The 18,474-nt window shown below is 31.1% G+C and overlaps 1 protein-coding gene across 1 annotated transcript; it reads right to left on the bottom strand.

Annotated features, from left to right (window-relative positions):
• Positions 1–9,568: 9,568 nt before the first annotated feature.
• Positions 9,569–14,200, bottom strand: LOC114727796 (alternative NAD(P)H-ubiquinone oxidoreductase C1, chloroplastic/mitochondrial). Its single transcript, XM_028914546.1, has 11 exons — positions 14,127–14,200; positions 13,726–13,925; positions 13,223–13,318; positions 12,675–12,741; positions 12,409–12,592; positions 11,916–12,009; positions 11,590–11,802; positions 10,496–10,900; positions 10,316–10,392; positions 10,092–10,195; positions 9,569–10,001 (listed from the first exon to the last, which is right to left on the bottom strand). Exons 1-11 carry the CDS (start codon positions 14,173–14,175, stop codon positions 9,862–9,864), a joined length of 1,629 nt encoding a protein of 542 aa, XP_028770379.1. The 5' UTR covers positions 14,176–14,200; the 3' UTR covers positions 9,569–9,861.
• Between the last annotated feature and the right edge of the window lie 4,274 nt (positions 14,201–18,474).

Genomic DNA, 18,474 nt, shown 5'->3' with positions numbered 1-18,474 from the left:
AACCCTATACAAATTAGGTATATTATATAATCTGGTGCTTATAACTATGGAAGAATGGGGCATGGTTCTGGTACGATGATGACAACTAGAAAATACGTCGTTTCCACGAACAAGGTGAAAAGTACGGTACGAGTAAAACAGAGATTAACATTATACTCTGCCCTGAGGCATTCCATGTCAGCCTAACCATGTCCAACTTCTTAACTGTTTTTCCTCTGCACTCTGCGAGATTCTCTGTTCTTTCGTATATCTCTTCATTTGACTTGATTATTTATACGGGGCATTCAAATTCAAATTCTTTCAAAAAAAATAACACACAATTCGAGAACAATTCAATAAATGAATGGTTAAAAAAAAAAACCAGTAGCCGCAATTAAAGATTTTGTTTTGGTATAGTTTATTTGATTTTATGTAAGCTATGATGGCCCTATAGAAACTTAACAAATCAGAATCATATACAGGGGAAGACACTCGAACTTTCCTCCCTGCATGTTTTTGTAGGACAGACTATTACATGTCATTGTTTTTGTTGAACAGATCAATACAGCGAATCAGGTTTGGAGTACAAACTTCAAATATCAAGGCACAAGGGAGCTTTTATTTATCTGATTTATTAATTGTGTCAAAGTCAACCAAATGGACTTCTCCAGAATTTGAATTTGATCCTTGTACCTTTGTACACGTGTTTACGACGAGTAGTTGTATCTGCAAATTGCATGGCTATTATTATGTCCAATGAACAATGCCAGCTTCAACAAAATAAAGAGACCCCATATATACATTGCCTTTAGAAAGAGATAATATGATGTGAGTCTTTAGAGGGCAAGATTCTCTCTAACTTTGTACTTAAAGCTAAGGAAAGCTAACACAATGATGAATGGGGGCTTATCATGTGTGACCCACTGATCTTTATCTCTTTAATTGCTCCTAAATGTGTAATTTTATCCATGATTTTATTTTTTTAAGTATAAATTTATTCTTTTTTTTTTGCGCAGGGGTAAAACTGCGCCTAAAAGTCAAGGGTAAAATTGCGTCTAAGAAATAAAATCATAGATAAAATTACACATTTACCCTTTTAAATACCAATATGGTCTTTAATACAATCTGATCGACTTAGATTCAACCACTATACAGTTTAATGGGGTGTCTTTTATAGCTCAAGGCTTAAATCCTTCTATGTTTAGAGATATTGATTCTTGTCCATTAATTCAATCTTGGCTGTTTTTGTCATTTTCTTTTACTAGATAAGTGCATTGACTAAAGAGGATGCATGTGCATGGCTTAAAAGTCTCACATCGGAAAGGTTACCTTCATGTATATTGTCATGATTTCCATATCAAGTTTATCTAGAAATATGGACGCTATAATTTTCTCCTTTCTTCTATCATATTTAAGATATATCAAGTCCCTCCCCCCTCAATTTAGTTCTTGCTGATTCTCTCTAAGATTCACATATGATTCATAGAGGCATTATTGATTTTCCCCACACAAAAAAAGGGATTTGGGAGGAGCTTAATGTGCAGAGGAGGAACTTAGGAAATGGCGTGGAATGGAGAGGAGTGCGTGGCTGTCAGATCTTAGCAAGGGAGCACGGGGACAGAAGGATGTTAATGTTGCCAAATGAAATGAGAGCGACAGTGAAGCAAGTGGTCCTACAAATGCAATTAAAGAGAGAGAGAGGGGTAATACTGCAAAATGCAGGTAAAATTTATATCCATCCATCATACAGTAACGACATATCAATATTTTAGAGTTAATATTGGGAAGGACAAGCAGAGGGATTGATGGCCCAATAGTTAATATTCTTGTTTCATCACTCGGGGTGGAGCACCATGAACCATTCTCTGTTCTTAAAAAATTAAGGAAGAATTACAATCATGTTTTAAGAAAGGGAAATAATTACTCAAAAGTCTTAATAACAACTTAAACAACTTATAATAACAGGTTTCAGAATAAAAAATGACAACTTCTGAGATTTATTCTGTAATTTTTTTTTCCTCGTGACCTCATTATAATTCTCTCAAAAATTAAAGGTTTTCAACAGTATTTCCGGCCAATTAATGGGCCACCTTTCTTAAATCCCTTGTGTTGGAATAAACCTGTCCCACACTTTGAGGACACTTGAAGTAAGTGGTCCAAGAGCCAATCTACAACCTCCAGGTTTTAGGCTAGACCTCCCTTGATTTGCCCACTCACAATTGATTGTAGCCTAGGGACTGGGGAGGTCCCCTAACTCAAGTGGGTTATAAATCTGGTTTACTTACCCTCATTTCAATTCCTGTTATAAGTTATTTTTGACAAATTTTTATTGATAAAAGATGACAGTTGAGTTATTAAATGACTTAAATTGATATCACTCTCCTTCTTATCCTTATTATAAATCACTTGTAAGAAGAATTTTTAGTCATGAATATTACTTATTTATAAGGTATTTAATAATTATTTTTTAATTTTATTCTTACTTAATTCTCGTTAAAAAAAAGAGAAAGAAAAAAAAAGATGTAAGAATGATTTATAAATGCTAATAAAGTTAGATTTTGGAAAACTTTATCAATTTGATGCATTTTTTGTAAAATTTTTCAAGTTTGCCGTTATTAAAGAATGTGTATTGAAAAAAATATATATTCTATGCATTTTGCCTCACCTCTTTCCTTTTTTTTTAATTTTATTTTATTAATAGGGATAAAATTGAAAATTGATCGTTTATAACCTTTTAAGTGTGACCTATATTTATAACTAACCGTTTTATTTAGAAATGATTTATAATAGAAATCAGAATGATATAATAGTACCTACCAATTGTTGGGCGTACCTAAAGGTCCTAGTGATAGGCCTTTAGTGGTGATGAAGATACAACATACAAGAGAGGTCCCCATATGCGGGAAATTCATTTCATGTTAGTTAGTCGCATTGGCCAACGAATCTTTTTTACCCCAAAAAAAAAAAAACAATGAATCAACTTTCAAAGGTGTGTGAATGATTCAAACGGATGAAATGAAATTTGCAAAGTAATTTTTTAGTGTTCTTTTTTTTTTTTTGAAGTGTTCAAATACAAAGCATTTACATTTAGTTTGAACAATTCAAATTGATTTTTATTTTTTAATATAAATAGATTTTCAAACTGTAACTAAAATATTCTTCTTCTTTTTAATTTTAGTTTTAAAAAAACGCTTAAATCATTCATATTTATTAAGATTGACTTTCGAAGATTTAGATTTTGGGAGAATTAATCATTTTAAAAAATCACTTTGGAAAAAGGTGCACCAGAGAGTTTCAATCCGATCCAAACCATAGTTTTAAGGAGTTTTTTTTTATTTTTTATTTTGAATGGGTGATTGGCTGGGTACGGAAAAAAATCTTGATTTTGATTAAAACACAATTTTCCCATCTCTTCCAAAAATCCAAATTTTTTTTTTACACGAATTAGAGGGATTAATTGTAACGATATAAAATTACAAGTATAATCGAACCCGCAACTTTCTATTTATGTAGAAGTGTTTGTGGGTAGGCCCTAAGGTAAGGTGATTAACAAAACTTAAGTGTTGTTTAATTTAAACACGGCACCATTATGTAATTAAAATTACAATAAATGCGCAGGACATAGCAATGGAATTCGTCTGAGGGAGGCTGACCCCATTATGATGGAGCAAAGGATTAATTAAAGATAAGATAATGAGGTTTGACTTTCTCAGCAGATGAAGTTTCTCAAGTCACTACCAATGTTATTGCTCATTAAATATCACTAATCGTTCATTAATACTACTGAAAACGAACCACACATTACGCAAGCAATGTGGTTTAGGTATTATTCCTATCTCCTGTTCTAAATATATTAATATAAGAGTTAGTTTGTAGTATTATTATCTTTATTTAATATATATTATACTTTATATAAATAAAGTTAACACAATAACAAATATATTCATATAAAAAAAATTTTTATTGCCCTATAAATAGGGCAAAAAAAGTTTTCGCTCTCCGTCCAAGAGTAGTTTTTATATTTAGGACTAAAAGTAATACTATTTAAGCATCCTGATTAGTAGATGGGAATTTAATTAAGGAAGGTCAAACCAAATATCTACAGAAATCATCATCAAGTGTATCCTTCCACGTCATGGTAAGTGGGTAACTAAATTTCACCTTTTAGGTGCTCTACTCTGTGCCAACTGCCAACACACACAACTTCCTTCAACTTACTCATATAAATATTCTCTCTCTCTCTCCCCCCCCTTTTCTCTCTCAATATATATATCGATATATATATACACACATATTGCCAAACTAATAGTAATATTTCAAAATTAGAAATTTTTTATTTAAAATTTGGATTAAAAAAGAGCATTGATTGAAAAAGAACTAGCCATTAGACGCTGCATAATGACACATGTAGGTGAATAGAAAATTAACGGTAAATTAACAACGACGTTAAAAAGTGATTTTATTTTTCTTAGGAGAAATTACCTTCATGCATATATGTCATGGAGTTTTGAGAATTATGCATGCCTGATGCATAATAACTAGACGATAAGCAAATAGTGTGTAATTAATCACATTAGCAGCCAAAGTACTCCTCCGATCCTTAATATAAGACCAATTTAACTAATTTGATTTGATTAAAGAAATTAGGTAAGTTAATTAATTATAAGAAAAGTGACACATTTTTCTTAAAACACCCTAATCATCTTTCTTAATACCTCATCTCCTTCTTCTACTTGATTATGGTTGAGGGAGTATCCATATGGGTAATTTAGAGAAAATTGATAAATATAAGAAATGATTCTTATATTAAGACTAAAACTAACTCAAGAATTGATATTATATTAAGGATCGGAGGAGTACAAAATATAGTTTATGTTCTTGCCATTTTTGTTCAATTTTCGAGAAATTGCCTTGTGGGCATTTGCAAGCGATAAAACTCTGAAGAAATTAATAATGTATTGCCTGTCACCATTAATTATTGATTCACTTATATGTTTGATAATATACTATCTCTGTTTCTTATTATAAAAGCTTGTTTGACTTTTAATTTGGTTCTAAATATAAAATCACAATCTATTTTATCTTTCACATTTATTGATTTTTTTCCAAAGAAGTCCTTAAAGACGTTGCACATATGAAAGGTTTCATGAAATGCTAACTCTAGGTAATATACATGATTAGCAAAGGTGTTTAAGGAAAAACAACACCTATTTATAACAAATAACTAACTTAACTAATTTTTTTAATCTTTCTAAATTAGTCAACTAAATCTTATAATAAGAACCGGAAGTAGTAGTCAATATCATTATCAATTTCTTGATTTGATATTAGCTTATCACTATTTCTCGCCCCCTTCATGACATAAAGGGCAAAAGATGCTTTTAAACGTGATGGACATTAATAAAAGAACTGGTTGCACACTGGGTATGACATTTCGGTTTAGTTAAATGGTCGGAAAGAAATTAGGTAATTTTAATTTTTTTTACCTCGTACTTTCATAATTTTATTTGATTTTTAATGAGGTTTCTATAATTTTTTATTTTTACCAATTACCTGAAATTATAGAGACCTGATTAAGGTGAAATTTTATAGACCTGATAAAAGATTACAGGAACTGATTAAATATGAGGTAAAATTAGATCTAATGGGGAAAAAAACCTTCAGCAAACTGATAAAAAATCAAATAAAACTATAGGAAAAGAGTCTAAATTGATCCTTATGTTCTAACCTAAAATTGTGATTTTATTTTTAAGAGGGTAGTATTAACTGAAAGATCATATTAGTGTAAAATAAAGTATTATTTCATTTAAAATCAAACTGCTTTGGCTGTCTTAAAAGTTGGATGCTTGCTATTAAATGTTTATCAAGCAAGATATTGTGGGGCAAGTAATCAGCAAATTGAAGCAAAAAGACATTGAAAGGAGGCTTCATGATGAGGGCCCCTCTCTTTTATGAACACGAAAGGAAAGTTCATGAAATGGAAGTGTCCATTCTGATGTTATGTATAACCAACTCGCTCACACCTTAAATTAAAAAAAAACAAAAGAAAGGACAAAATGGGAATTAGCACTCAAATTAATATTTCAATTGCTTTTGTTAGCCATTTACAGTTAATCAGAAAAAGAAGCTTCCAATACTTCATCCATCGTCATTTACTTGTTCTCATTAAAAAAAAGCACATAGAATAAGGAGAAAACAAAATTTATACTCCTCCAGTCCTTAATATAAGATACATTTAACTAATTTGATTAGATTAAGGAAGTTAGGTAAGTTAGTTAATTATAAAAAATGTGACACATCTTTCCTCAAACACCATAATCATCTTTCTTAATACCTCATTTCCTTCTTTTACTTGATTATAGTTGAGGGACTATTTATAGGAGTAATTTAGAGAAAATTGATAAATATGAGAAATGGGTCTTATATTTAGGACCAAAACCAACTCAACAATTGGGTCCTATATTAAGAACCGGAGGAGTATATTATTATTGGTCTCGTTCATAAAACAAAGAGAGAATATTTTTCTTGATCTTATTTACAAGTCAATTCATTAAATTTTTAGTATTTTTTTGTCAAACATTAAATTTTTAATATGAATATACTGTATTGTCGTTTATTTACTATGATGTAAAGAGTTATTTTTTTTTGAAAGGCATATATTAAAGAAGTGATTATACATTAAAATTTGAAATAAAATTATATTTAAGAACAAAAGAGAAGAATCAAGATCTTGTGCGATGCGCAAGTCTACATCAAGTTTAACTCAATATCATTTCCTCTGATATGCCAAACAGACCTCAAAGGTCAAAAGTAACCCTCACAAATTAGTACAACTGCCCATTTGCCTTCACTTAAAAAAAAAAAAAAAACACACACACACACACAGAGACACAAAATTTTACGCTTTACATGATAATTTTTTTTTCCATATTCACTTTGTATAATATAAAATCACTTAAAATAACTAATCCAAACAACAAGTACAAGGGCAAAATCATTTTTCAGCAGAACATTGTGGACCTCGAAACTTGAAAGGGACATTGGCCTGCTTCCTAATGCAATTACTATCAACTTCCACGATAAGGTCATTCATAATTGTCAAGATTTGATGTGATTACAACTTAATTCTTTGACCAGAAAAAATAAATAAAGGAATGGAGGTGATGAAGTCTAATTTAGTGTTAGACAGTGACCATTTTGCTATGAAAGCCGTGAAGTCCATGTCATCAAACTGGTTTTTTCATCCAGATTCATACGATTACAACATCAAAAGCAAATTTGGGAGAGCAGAATCAATGGTGGGATTTAAATCCTTTTTGTATTAATTCAATTTCTTTCTTGAATGTATTAGCCTCAAATATCTCAATCTGTCCATTCTGCCAATTGGCTGCAAATCAATTTCATTTTATACTCACGCCAAACTCATTAACAGAGTCTTGTGGCATGAAAACTCCCCAAACCCGGATAAGTGGAAGGTAGCAGGTTCGATCTCGTATGTAATCTAAGGCCGATACACCACTCCTCTAATTAAGAAAAAAAAAAAAACATATGCATAGAGTGTAGTCATCAAATATCAATATGAAAAATGAACTATAAAACATAAACTAGAGATAGGAGACATGCCAACCCATCTATAATGGACTTAGCCCACCAGAGCTTGAATATATAAGCCTTTTTGGCTTGTTGCTCATATAGAATGTCATTCATAAAACTGACTTTTTTATCATGGATTAGGGAAAAGCTGTCAGTCCATATTATTTTTTCCCAATTTTTTTCAAATAAAAAAACTTAATGAATGCAAGCCTTCTTTAAAGAATAAAATACAATATAATATAAGTGTTTGAAAACTGATAATTAAATTTAAATATTGTTGCCATGCATGACGCGGGTCGGATCCAGATGTAGTCGAAGCAAAGTTTCGGTGAACTGGGTGGGCAACAAAAAAAAAAATAAATTATTGTCATCATGTAAATAATTAAAAAAATATAATAACATAAAATAAATAAAATTCATCTTTCAAAAAGCATTAAATTTACATAATAAAATTACACCGTAAACTTAGACAATGAATTTTAATATTTTGTTTTGAAAGTTAAATCTATTTAACATTAGGGGGCAAGGAAAAGCATGCCAACGCAGGGCTAAGCCGGTAAGTCCCAATAGGGCAAATAAACGCTATCATTTTAGAACCAGTTATTAAAATTTAACACTGATAAAATTGATAATAAATTTTAGGGTTAAATTGTAAATTTATCCCTGAAAGTTTTTACTTAAAAATATTGGACACTTGTAAGTTTTTTTTAGGTGCATATTTACCCTAAAATTTAAAATTTTAGTAATATTATTCTTACTATTAAAAAACTAACGTTGATTATTAAAATAGTAGCATTGATTATTAATATTTTTAACGGTATGAAATAATATGGTTATGATTTCAAACTTCCAGGAACAAATTTGTACCCTTAAATGTTCAATGTTCCCAAGTGAAAACTTTTGAAATAAATTTCCACGTTAATCTTAAATTTTATTATTCATAAATTATAAATATAAATTATATTTTTCAATTTTCATATAATACAACACGTTAAATAACACATCTAATGGATACAAAAATATTATTACATTTAAAGGTCGGAACAAAAGAACAAAAGTTTTTGAAAATTAAAACATTGATGTTCAGTTAGACTTTTTAAATTATAATAAATTATCATATTATAACAGGTTAGAACACGTTTACTTTTCCTCTAATTTCCTTTCTTTAAAAAAGACTGTAAATGCTTTCCTCCAATTTCAGTTTTCATTTTATCTTGTTTTATTATCTGAACTCAGTTCCCCAAGACAACTAGACAACTAAATTAAAAAATTTAAAAAAATTAGTTAAATTAGTTATTTATAACAAATACTTCTTTAAATTATCATTAGTCAATTATATACATTGAAACTATATTGAGCGGGTGAAAATACTCCTCCAATCCTTAATATATGATCTAATTGTTGAGTTAATTTTACTCCTAAATATAAGATATATTTCTTGTATTATCTATTTTTCTGAATTACCCTTATAAATAATCCTTCAACTATAATTAAGTAGAAGAGGAGAAAAATATCAAGAAAGATGATTATCATTTCAAAAAAAACATGTCATATTTCTTATAATTAACTAATTTACCTTAACTCTTAATTTAATCAAATTAGTTAAATAAGTCTTAAATTAATTATTAGAGGACTACTTAAATCAGTAAGGATATTTTTGCGATCACATTAAATTTTGAAGACAAAATGAATTAAAATCTTATATCTAAAATCTTAACTATCTCTTATATTTAAGACTGAAAATAATATTAAATATCATGACTGATTTCATCAGAATTTTCATCAAACGAAAGAATTATTTGATAAAAAAAATTAAAAAATAAAACAAAGGCCTAAAACTCCGGTTAATATTTTAGAAATAATTTACCAAGTTTTGGGGGCAACTAATACACTAGAGAAATTCAAATTCCCCATAAAGTGAGAGAATGCATATCAAACAAATAAAACTATTTTTTTTTCCAAACTAGATTCTTCGAAAACTAACAGAAATTCCTATGCCGAACACACCATAATTATTCCAAACATCTATTTTCACACAATTATCTAGTATCTCATATTACAAAATCAGATTCAAGTATTGTCAATACATCGTCAAATCCATATGTCGGATCAAAACACCTGTTTTTTTATTTAAAAACAATGAATTCTTGTGACAAATTTTAAATCTTTATACAGAATATCACCAATAAACTGTGATTATATGGAAGAAAAGGGAAGACAGCTATAGCATATTAATACCATACATAGAAGACTGTCTTCAACATGGAAGAAGCGTCGATTAAGAGGGAGCTATGAACCGGAAAGAACCTTGGTTAAGGTGCTCTGTAGCGAAGCCACTGAATCAATGGCAGATTTTGTGAACCAGCTGATCCCTACTTTAAGCCTATGTTCATCTGTTGGTAACCTCAACAAATATGCTAGCTTCCTTGCTGTAAAAATAGAAAAGCTCATTGCTTTTTCATCCCTTAAAAAAGGACAAAGAAGAGAATATGAATTATCAGAGGATGGGTCAAACTAACCTGTATGACCAATCTGACCATCTAAGGTCAGTCCCTCAATAAAACTGGGAGAAATGGCAGCATCATTTCTTCCCAGCGTCATCATCTCACCCAAATTCTGAAACCTAAAAGCCATTACAGAAAGGATTTCACATCATGCAAAAAAATTTGTGAACTGCGGAAATGTTGAAACATTTAGTTTTCATGTGACAGATAATAAAGCTTTACCAGATAATAAATATTACCTAAATGGCAAAAGTGGACGGCCATTAATCGCAGCCCAAAGATTCCAACCAGTAAAGTCGGCTTGCTGAAATGCAACCTGTGGAAGCAGAGGATAACAAATCAGCAAACAAGATAGTATGTTCTCAAGATTTAGTGATATGTCATAATATTAATATCATCTCATAGGATGAAAAGTAAACCTGTGCAGTGGCTGGAAGGATCCGTCCACGTGAATCTCTTATTGCAGAGGAGTCACCAAGAGCAAATATCCGCGGGTGGCCCTTAACACGAAGAGTTTCATCTGTTTCTGCTTGCCCCCGGCCATTGAGAGGAAGTGGAGATGATAAATCTGAGGGTTCTATCTGAGTAAGAGAAGATTTAGAACCAACAGTCCACAATACCAGATCTGCTTCTAGAATTCTCCTTTTTAATCCCCTTTCGGTAGGTTGCAGCTCCAAAACAAATTTATCAGAATCATATACAGATTGATTTCCCTGGTTTTCACCTTCCCCTGTCAGGGTATCTGAAGACTCCAAGTCACTCACCCTCCGAATGCAGCGGACCAGATAACCCAATATAAGCTCAACCTTTCTGGATGAAAGAACCTGCCATCCACGGTATTATTAAACCTTTTAGAAAATAATGTTACTTCGGTAAATGAGAGGACTTTGAACTGAGATGTATTCTGACACCATGATAGAAGAAATGGCATAGCTGCATTCAAAGAAGCTGCAGAATAGAAAGCAATGGGCTTTGCGTTGATTATCTCAAAGCTTCGCATGTCAGAAATCTCTTTAACCTCATCAGTAGCATACAATCTTATGGGTAATTCATGCGGAAAAAATATCTCTGATTTCAAACTGCAACGATTAATTGGTCTTTTAGACCTGTTTACTCAGGCATCACCTAGTTATGTCTGACTACAGAGAAACACCAAAGTCCTAGCTCATCCCTTCGGAAACAAATACAGTGACCATCTAACATTACAGAAATCAGAGTTACATATCCTCACCCCAACCATTCCTAGTTAAAGCATTATATTGTAAAAGTCACTAAACAATTAAATACAGTTTAACATTTTAAATAATGCTTTCACACGAAACTGTTAACATTGATCTGTGCCATTAAAACACAGACATTTATTAAAACAATTTTGGGGAAAGCCAATATCTGACTGAACTTACCAAGTAAGGCAATACTAAAATCTTAGCACAGAGTAGCCCATTCCCTGTAGTTTTTTGAGTTACATAAAATAGACTAGCAAATAACATAATTTAAACTCCAGTTTACTCACTTTCAGTGCAGCTTCCCTATTGCCAGGCGGGGCACTCGGGCAGATCATGTTTTCAGCATTGATTGCTCTAACAATCCCTTTGTCCTTTAATCTCTCTGCCACTGTAGCAGCTAACTCAACTCCAGAGTAACCACAGCCAACAACTGCCACACTGATTTGGGAATCCTTACCAAAGTATTTTCTCTCCAATGTTTTTAAATTATTATTAACTTTCTGTGCCACAAGAAAACCAGCATGTAAGTCTAATATTATAGGTTTCAAGCTACAGATAACTGCAATGGCCCTAACACATTGTAGAAATGGTCCATTTTCAGTGATGCACTTACAATTGCATCTTCTAGTGTGGAGAAGGGCAATGCAAACTCAGTTGCTCCTGGTACGAAATCAAGTTTAGTCTCAGCTCCCAAAGCAAGAACCAGCCTGGCTGTCCAGTGTGAAGAAATGCAAGTTCAAACCAACAGAAGCGATGATACAATATCTCCAATTCAAACAACATTATTTCATTTAAATGGGAAATGGATTTGTTTTTCCTTGTCCACATTATTCATATATGGAAGAGCACATTGCAGCATATGGCATCATAGTAGGATCTTGCCTCTACATCCTAGTCAGAATTTAGACGCATGGGCTTCAGCAGGTTCACCAGGATAGCCCAGAAATGCCCTGATTAGTAGGTTGCTATTCTTTCACAAATTTAAGGAACTAGGTCAAATAATCACTTCAAAAGGGAAGATCAAAACTTATTATTTCTGTATTGTGCATGGAAGAATTGCTGCCACAAATCAATAAAAGGAATAGTTTAAACTAAGCAAATTGTACCAGTCATATTCTATAGAAAGGCCACTTTCAAGATGCACGGTTCCTCCACAACTAGAGGCAGGCTGTCCATCCATTCCAAAATGATCAGAGGGCTGCAGAAGTTTAACTCTGTCTTGCAAAAACTGGACACTAGTGTTTGCCAGCAAATCTAAGAATCGGGGAGCTATTTCCCATTCATCCACTTCTGCACGCCATAACTCAATGTTAGATCATCTTTCATATAAATCACAAAACTGCAAAATTTTCTTAGACAGAGTACTGCCTACCTCCAGATAGAAGCTCGTACAACATCGGCTTGAAAACAAAACGTTCACATTGGTCAACAAGAAGAACCTGTATCATGACCATAAAGAAAAGTTTCCATTCAGGTTTGCTATAGCATGTTCCTCAGGTCCTTGAAAGTTGTGATATATCAACAAATACAGCTGTCTATCGCAATATTTGAATCGAAGGAAAAAAACAATGGCTCCATTAAGATTCAGCAATGTCCTAAACTATCATTCTAAAATGGATCACATATGCAAGAATGAACTAAAACATTCAAGTCTTATCCAAGATTGAACTCATCAACAATATACTCGGACAAGCGAGACAGAGAGAAATAAGAAAGAAAAAACAGACAGTGGAAATTATTCTAAGGGGAAAACAATTTGAATCTTTTATTGCATCCACAAGAGAAAGGGACTGTAAAACCAGTATGACCAAAAGCAATGTCTAGGAGTTCTCAAAGACTATCATGCCAAAATATAAGGCGTCTCGGAAACTTGTTAAGTCAGATGAGATGAGATGAGATTGATAAATAACCACGACATACCTGCGGCTTTTTGTCGTCAGACCACACAAGCGACTCCAACCTCAACGCAGTATATAAACCGCCGAATCCACCACCCAATATGCACACCCTAGGCTTCTGGAAAAGAAGAGTTCCCGTTGACTAATAAAGATGACCTTAAAAATGTTTCATCATTTTAGCCCGACAAAATGCATACAAAACATCTTTTTTGAATGCCAATTTTAGTCAATCATGCGCACATACGGAAACCTTAAAAAGGAAGCTAGGTAAACTTAAGACATGGCTCCTGGTTGAGCTAGTAGTATACCATCAAGCATCCCTCACCAATTCTCAGAAGCATGCAATATCATGACTGTCGATAGATAGTTTTTAAAGCTATTTTAGCCTTTTTAAAATCTCATCAACAATCTAGTGGAGGCGTAATGATGCCAAAGAACCACCACAGTAAAAAACAAGAGACCAACAAATTGTTTCTTTTTGATGAAATATATGTGACATCACGTATGAAATTTGAAAGTTCCAACCCTTGTATCAGGCCAAACGTAGCTCCTCAGTTTCTTTTCACTCTCAGATATCTCCACAATATCTCCATTGCTGCGATTTGTCCCGGAAGAAAACAATCGTACTTGCAACCGTTTCCTCGGAGAATTTGTAAATAAGAACGACTGAATTCCCCTACTTCTGGAAAAGCCCGGGAAACTTTTACTCTGTTGCACTGACCCGCCTGAAACAGCCAAACAAAGAAAACACTGTAATTAGGATATTTTATATTATTATTTCCAAACATGCAAAAAGAAACCAACAATAAATTAAAAATTTACTTTATCAAGTTCGACTTCTTTTACTTTTCTCTTGTCAAGTATCGGTAGTGCTTCATCAAATGATAAATAACAGAATATGAAAGAGGAAGAAGAAAAGAGCATACGCTGGAGAGCCAAGAATGTGGCTGAAGCAGTTGAGGCAATGTGAGCCATGACGAGATGAATAGAATGGCATTCAAATAAAATTGTATCGGCAGTTTTAGGGTTTGTCGATGAAGAAGAAAGGCACGGGCCAGGCGAGACAAAGGAAGCTACGTATGGCTTTTCTGCTTCCACGATGCGCTTCCGTTGCGTCGACGGTGAATCGCGTCGTATAATCGTGATCCTGTAATTTGTTATTCACTTTGATTAACGTGAAAATTGATTATATTCTTTTCGAGGTTCCCCAATTTCCTGATCAATTTGTCCTTACCCTTGTCACCCACCATTACGAATCAATATCAGTATTAAAATATTAAATACCTGAATTTATCATAATATTACTAATTTATAACTATAAACTAACTGTTATAAATATTGTATATATATGTGGATGTCCATAACCCCCAACTCTTAGGATTCTTCATAGGATTTTTGATCTTTGAATGTCTTAAACCCATATATGTATATGAGAAATACTCCTTGTTTTCTCTCCCAATTCTTGTCTTGCTATCCTCTTTCTACTCTCTAACTCTCTTATTTTTATAACACGTTATCAGCACGAGTTTGCTCTGAAGATTTGAGGTATGAGCCCTTTGTAAATTAATATATTCTTATAGTATATGATAATACTTTCTACTAACTTCTCCTTACCCAATTATTCTTTTTATTTTATTATCACATCTAATTTTAATTTTCTATATATTTGCTATATATTATGTTGTTCTTTTATGTTATTTATTAATTTATTCTTTTTATACATTTTAATTCTATTATCTCCCCATTGTGATATTGTGTTATTTATTTTATTTATTTTTCATACTTCTTATTCTATTGTTGGTTTACATATATCTGTTTGGTTTATATTATGTCATTTTATATCTATCGTAGTATTATATATATATGATTATATAATGTTATTTATATTTGATTATGAATTTTAATTTATTTAATTTATTTCATTACAATATTATTTAATTTAATTTTATTAAATGGCTAGAAGCCATATGTGATTAGATGACCAGAAGTCATATCACTTTTGCAATTGTTCTTTTGTGAAAGAACAATATGGATGCTTTTAAATGGAATGACAAGAAAAATCTATGGCACTTTGATGATTTGATAGTGACAAATATCAAAGCCCTGAAAGCTACATGGTGACAAGTATTGAAGCCCTGAAGGCTACATTGTGACAAATATCAAAGCCCTGAAGGCTAATAGTTCAAACATCAAATGGCATAAAAGAGCTTTATTTGAAAGATTTTTACTATAGTCCTGAAGACTAATATTTGAATAAATTGATTATGTGCTACTGAAAGTAAGGAACATGTCTATAAGAGTGATAAAGAGCATGCCCACATTATACCATTGGAATTAATAATTAAAGGGCAATAATATTTGGTTTTAGCTATTAAATCATAATTGAGGAGATATTGATACCTCTATAGTAAAAAACAATTATGAGTAAATATCATAATATGACCAGAAGTCATATAGACAAATATATGTACCAATCTATTGAAAGTAAATGTTAAAATTGGTTATGAAATCAAAAGATCAAGAGATATTATGAAAAGTATGAAAATGTAGTTATAATACTCAAGGTAATGTCTTATAGAGAAATATGTTCAAATTAGTCAAAGTTGAAAAATATAATCATTAGCCCAGAAGGCTATATCCAAAAGACTATATAATATTATTTTAAATTTCTTGTGATTGATTGGTAGAAATATATTATTATAAGTATTTGATATTAAGATATTGATAAACATTAAGAGTAGTTATCGGTCACTTTGAAATGTTAATTTATTGTGCCAATTTACCTGCATATTTATGAATATGAATTGTGAATATAATTTATTTTCATATCAATAGAATAGCCAAAAAAAAATGGTCATATTATGATATTGGTACTTTATTGTGCTATTTGTGCGCAAATTAAAGAAATGATATATTGTTCATATTTTGTTTATTTATATGCTATTTGTATGATCTTAGTTTGAATGATTTATCGTGATTTATTGACAATAAATTTTACTATGAGCATTTGAAATTATTTTCAGTTTAACTAAACAAGAAATTAGTTGAGAAAGAAAAGTTAAGTATTCATACAATGTGTAAGTAATTTTTCAAAAGATATATTTTGAGTATTACAAATTAAATAAATAATATATATTGATGTTAAAAAGTTTTGACAATAAATTCAATTTTACACTTTATTCTCAGAAAGTTTATTTTAAAAGATATTCTATATTTGTGTTCTTTTTAATTATATGAGTTTGTTTATGAGAATGAATTAAGTTTGTGCAAATGATAATTATAGTTTAAAAAATTATGATTATTGGATTAATTCAAACATTATTTAATTCTTTAAGTTCATACATTTTGAAAAAATATAAAAGAAAATCGTATATCTACAATTAAATTAGTTTTTGCTATGACATTTGAGAGAAAAAAATCATATATTTATGTCACATTTGAATTGAGAAAATGGAAATTTATTTAACTTTATGAGAAAATTTATTATAAATAGTTGATATTAATTTCGATTGGTTGGACAAAATCATCTTTGCAGTATGTGTGAATTCTATATATATTACAAGTTAAACTTATGATACTTATAACTATTTATTATTATGTATTACGATATTATTAAGATGAATTTGTCTCCTTATTCTTCTCAAATTACTTAGTTCCTGAAGAATTATGTGTAAAAATATTGATATAGTTCCTGAAGAACTAATACATATTTTTCTTTATGGGCAGATAAAGAATTAATAGGAAAAAAAATATGATCCATTGATCTACATTAGAACTTCGGTTTCGAAAGAGTCAGAAAAGTAATAGCCTAATCGAATTAAAATCTATAATTATATATGAACTAGGAAGTACTTGGACTTCCAAGTGATAGAGGTTATTAGCCTATTATATGCTAGTCACTGTTTTTGAAATACATGAATAAGGAAAACATGTTTTTATGACTCACACTTGAGGGGGAGACTGTTGAAATACCAGTGTGAGTTGATGTTAGATAGAGTTTTACTTGAAACTTGTTACAGTAAACTAGAAGTTTACTCGCCCAATTAATGTATAGTTGGGGTGGCTTGTCTAATTATCATAAATAATATATATGATGTAACAAATTATTGATGATTATGTATCGACATTCATTGAAGAACCAGAAGATTCTTCATGAATAGCCAACATATTATATGATCCAAGAATTCATATGCTACTTATTCTCAATGAGAAATTGATTACATTGATATCACTAGTTATGATGTAAAATGGATATCTACATTTCTGGAAATATATCAAATTCAGATATATGGGCCCATACCAATAGCATGTAAACCATACAAGTATTTAATAAATTTGATAGATCATCTATAAGATGGTTATATGTATTATTATTAATTTGCAACCTGAAGTTTGCAAAATTACTTGAGTAATCATTATGTTGAGTGCACAAGTTCCAGACTATGAGATCCAGAAAATTTCTATTGAAGATTACGAATTTCTGATCAACATGAATTTGTTAGAAAAATAATTGAAAAGTCTACTTAACAGAACGATCTGGCAGAATTATTAGCCTCCATGAATGGCTAGATCAATACTTTTGAGAACAAGATCTTCATCTCATGGTTGGCTTGTTTAGTTTGATATGTTGCAACATTTATGCAAATCAAGCTAATAAAATTCTCCCAATGAAATTGGCTTTTGGTCAGGAGCCAAATACTTTCCATCTTAAAAGTTTGAATGTGCAATGCTTATGTCTATTGATCCACCACAATATACATATAGATGGATATAAAAAAAATTGGAATGAATGTTGGGTAAGAACCTCCTTCTTCTTGTTTGTATCTAAAAGAAACAAAAGGGATGTTTCTAAAAGAAGCAAATGAATTGAGGAGACTCATACTGCATGATTAATTGATTGTCATTCGACAAAATTTTCCCAACATGAAGGGGAGAAATTGAGTAGCTGGAAAAGATAACATATAGAATGCATTATTATTATCAAGTATAAATCCTCAGATATATGATAGTATGAACCAAAAGTTCATCAAAGAATGCATCCATGAGATATTACAAAATATGTGCCAGATGCCATTACTGACCTAAGTGAGTATTACTAAATCTCATATTCCAGCTGAAAATGCTCCAATTGGTATAAATAAAAGTGAGACATGCCTGAAGCATGAGAGATTAATCGATTCCAATATAATTATATTGAACAAAAAGGAGCATGAAATTTAAAAGTTATATTAAGGAGGCATGTGCTCTAGAAGAGTACTGAGACATAACTAGTTG

This window comes from Neltuma alba, unplaced genomic scaffold (genome assembly GCF_004799145.2).
Source record: "Neltuma alba isolate B1F8T4 unplaced genomic scaffold, ASM479914v2 tig00002446_pilon, whole genome shotgun sequence".
Lineage (NCBI taxonomy): Eukaryota > Viridiplantae > Streptophyta > Magnoliopsida > Fabales > Fabaceae > Neltuma > Neltuma alba.
The sequence above is the reverse complement of the archived record's forward strand: the minus strand, read 5'-3'. Positions and strand labels throughout refer to the sequence as shown.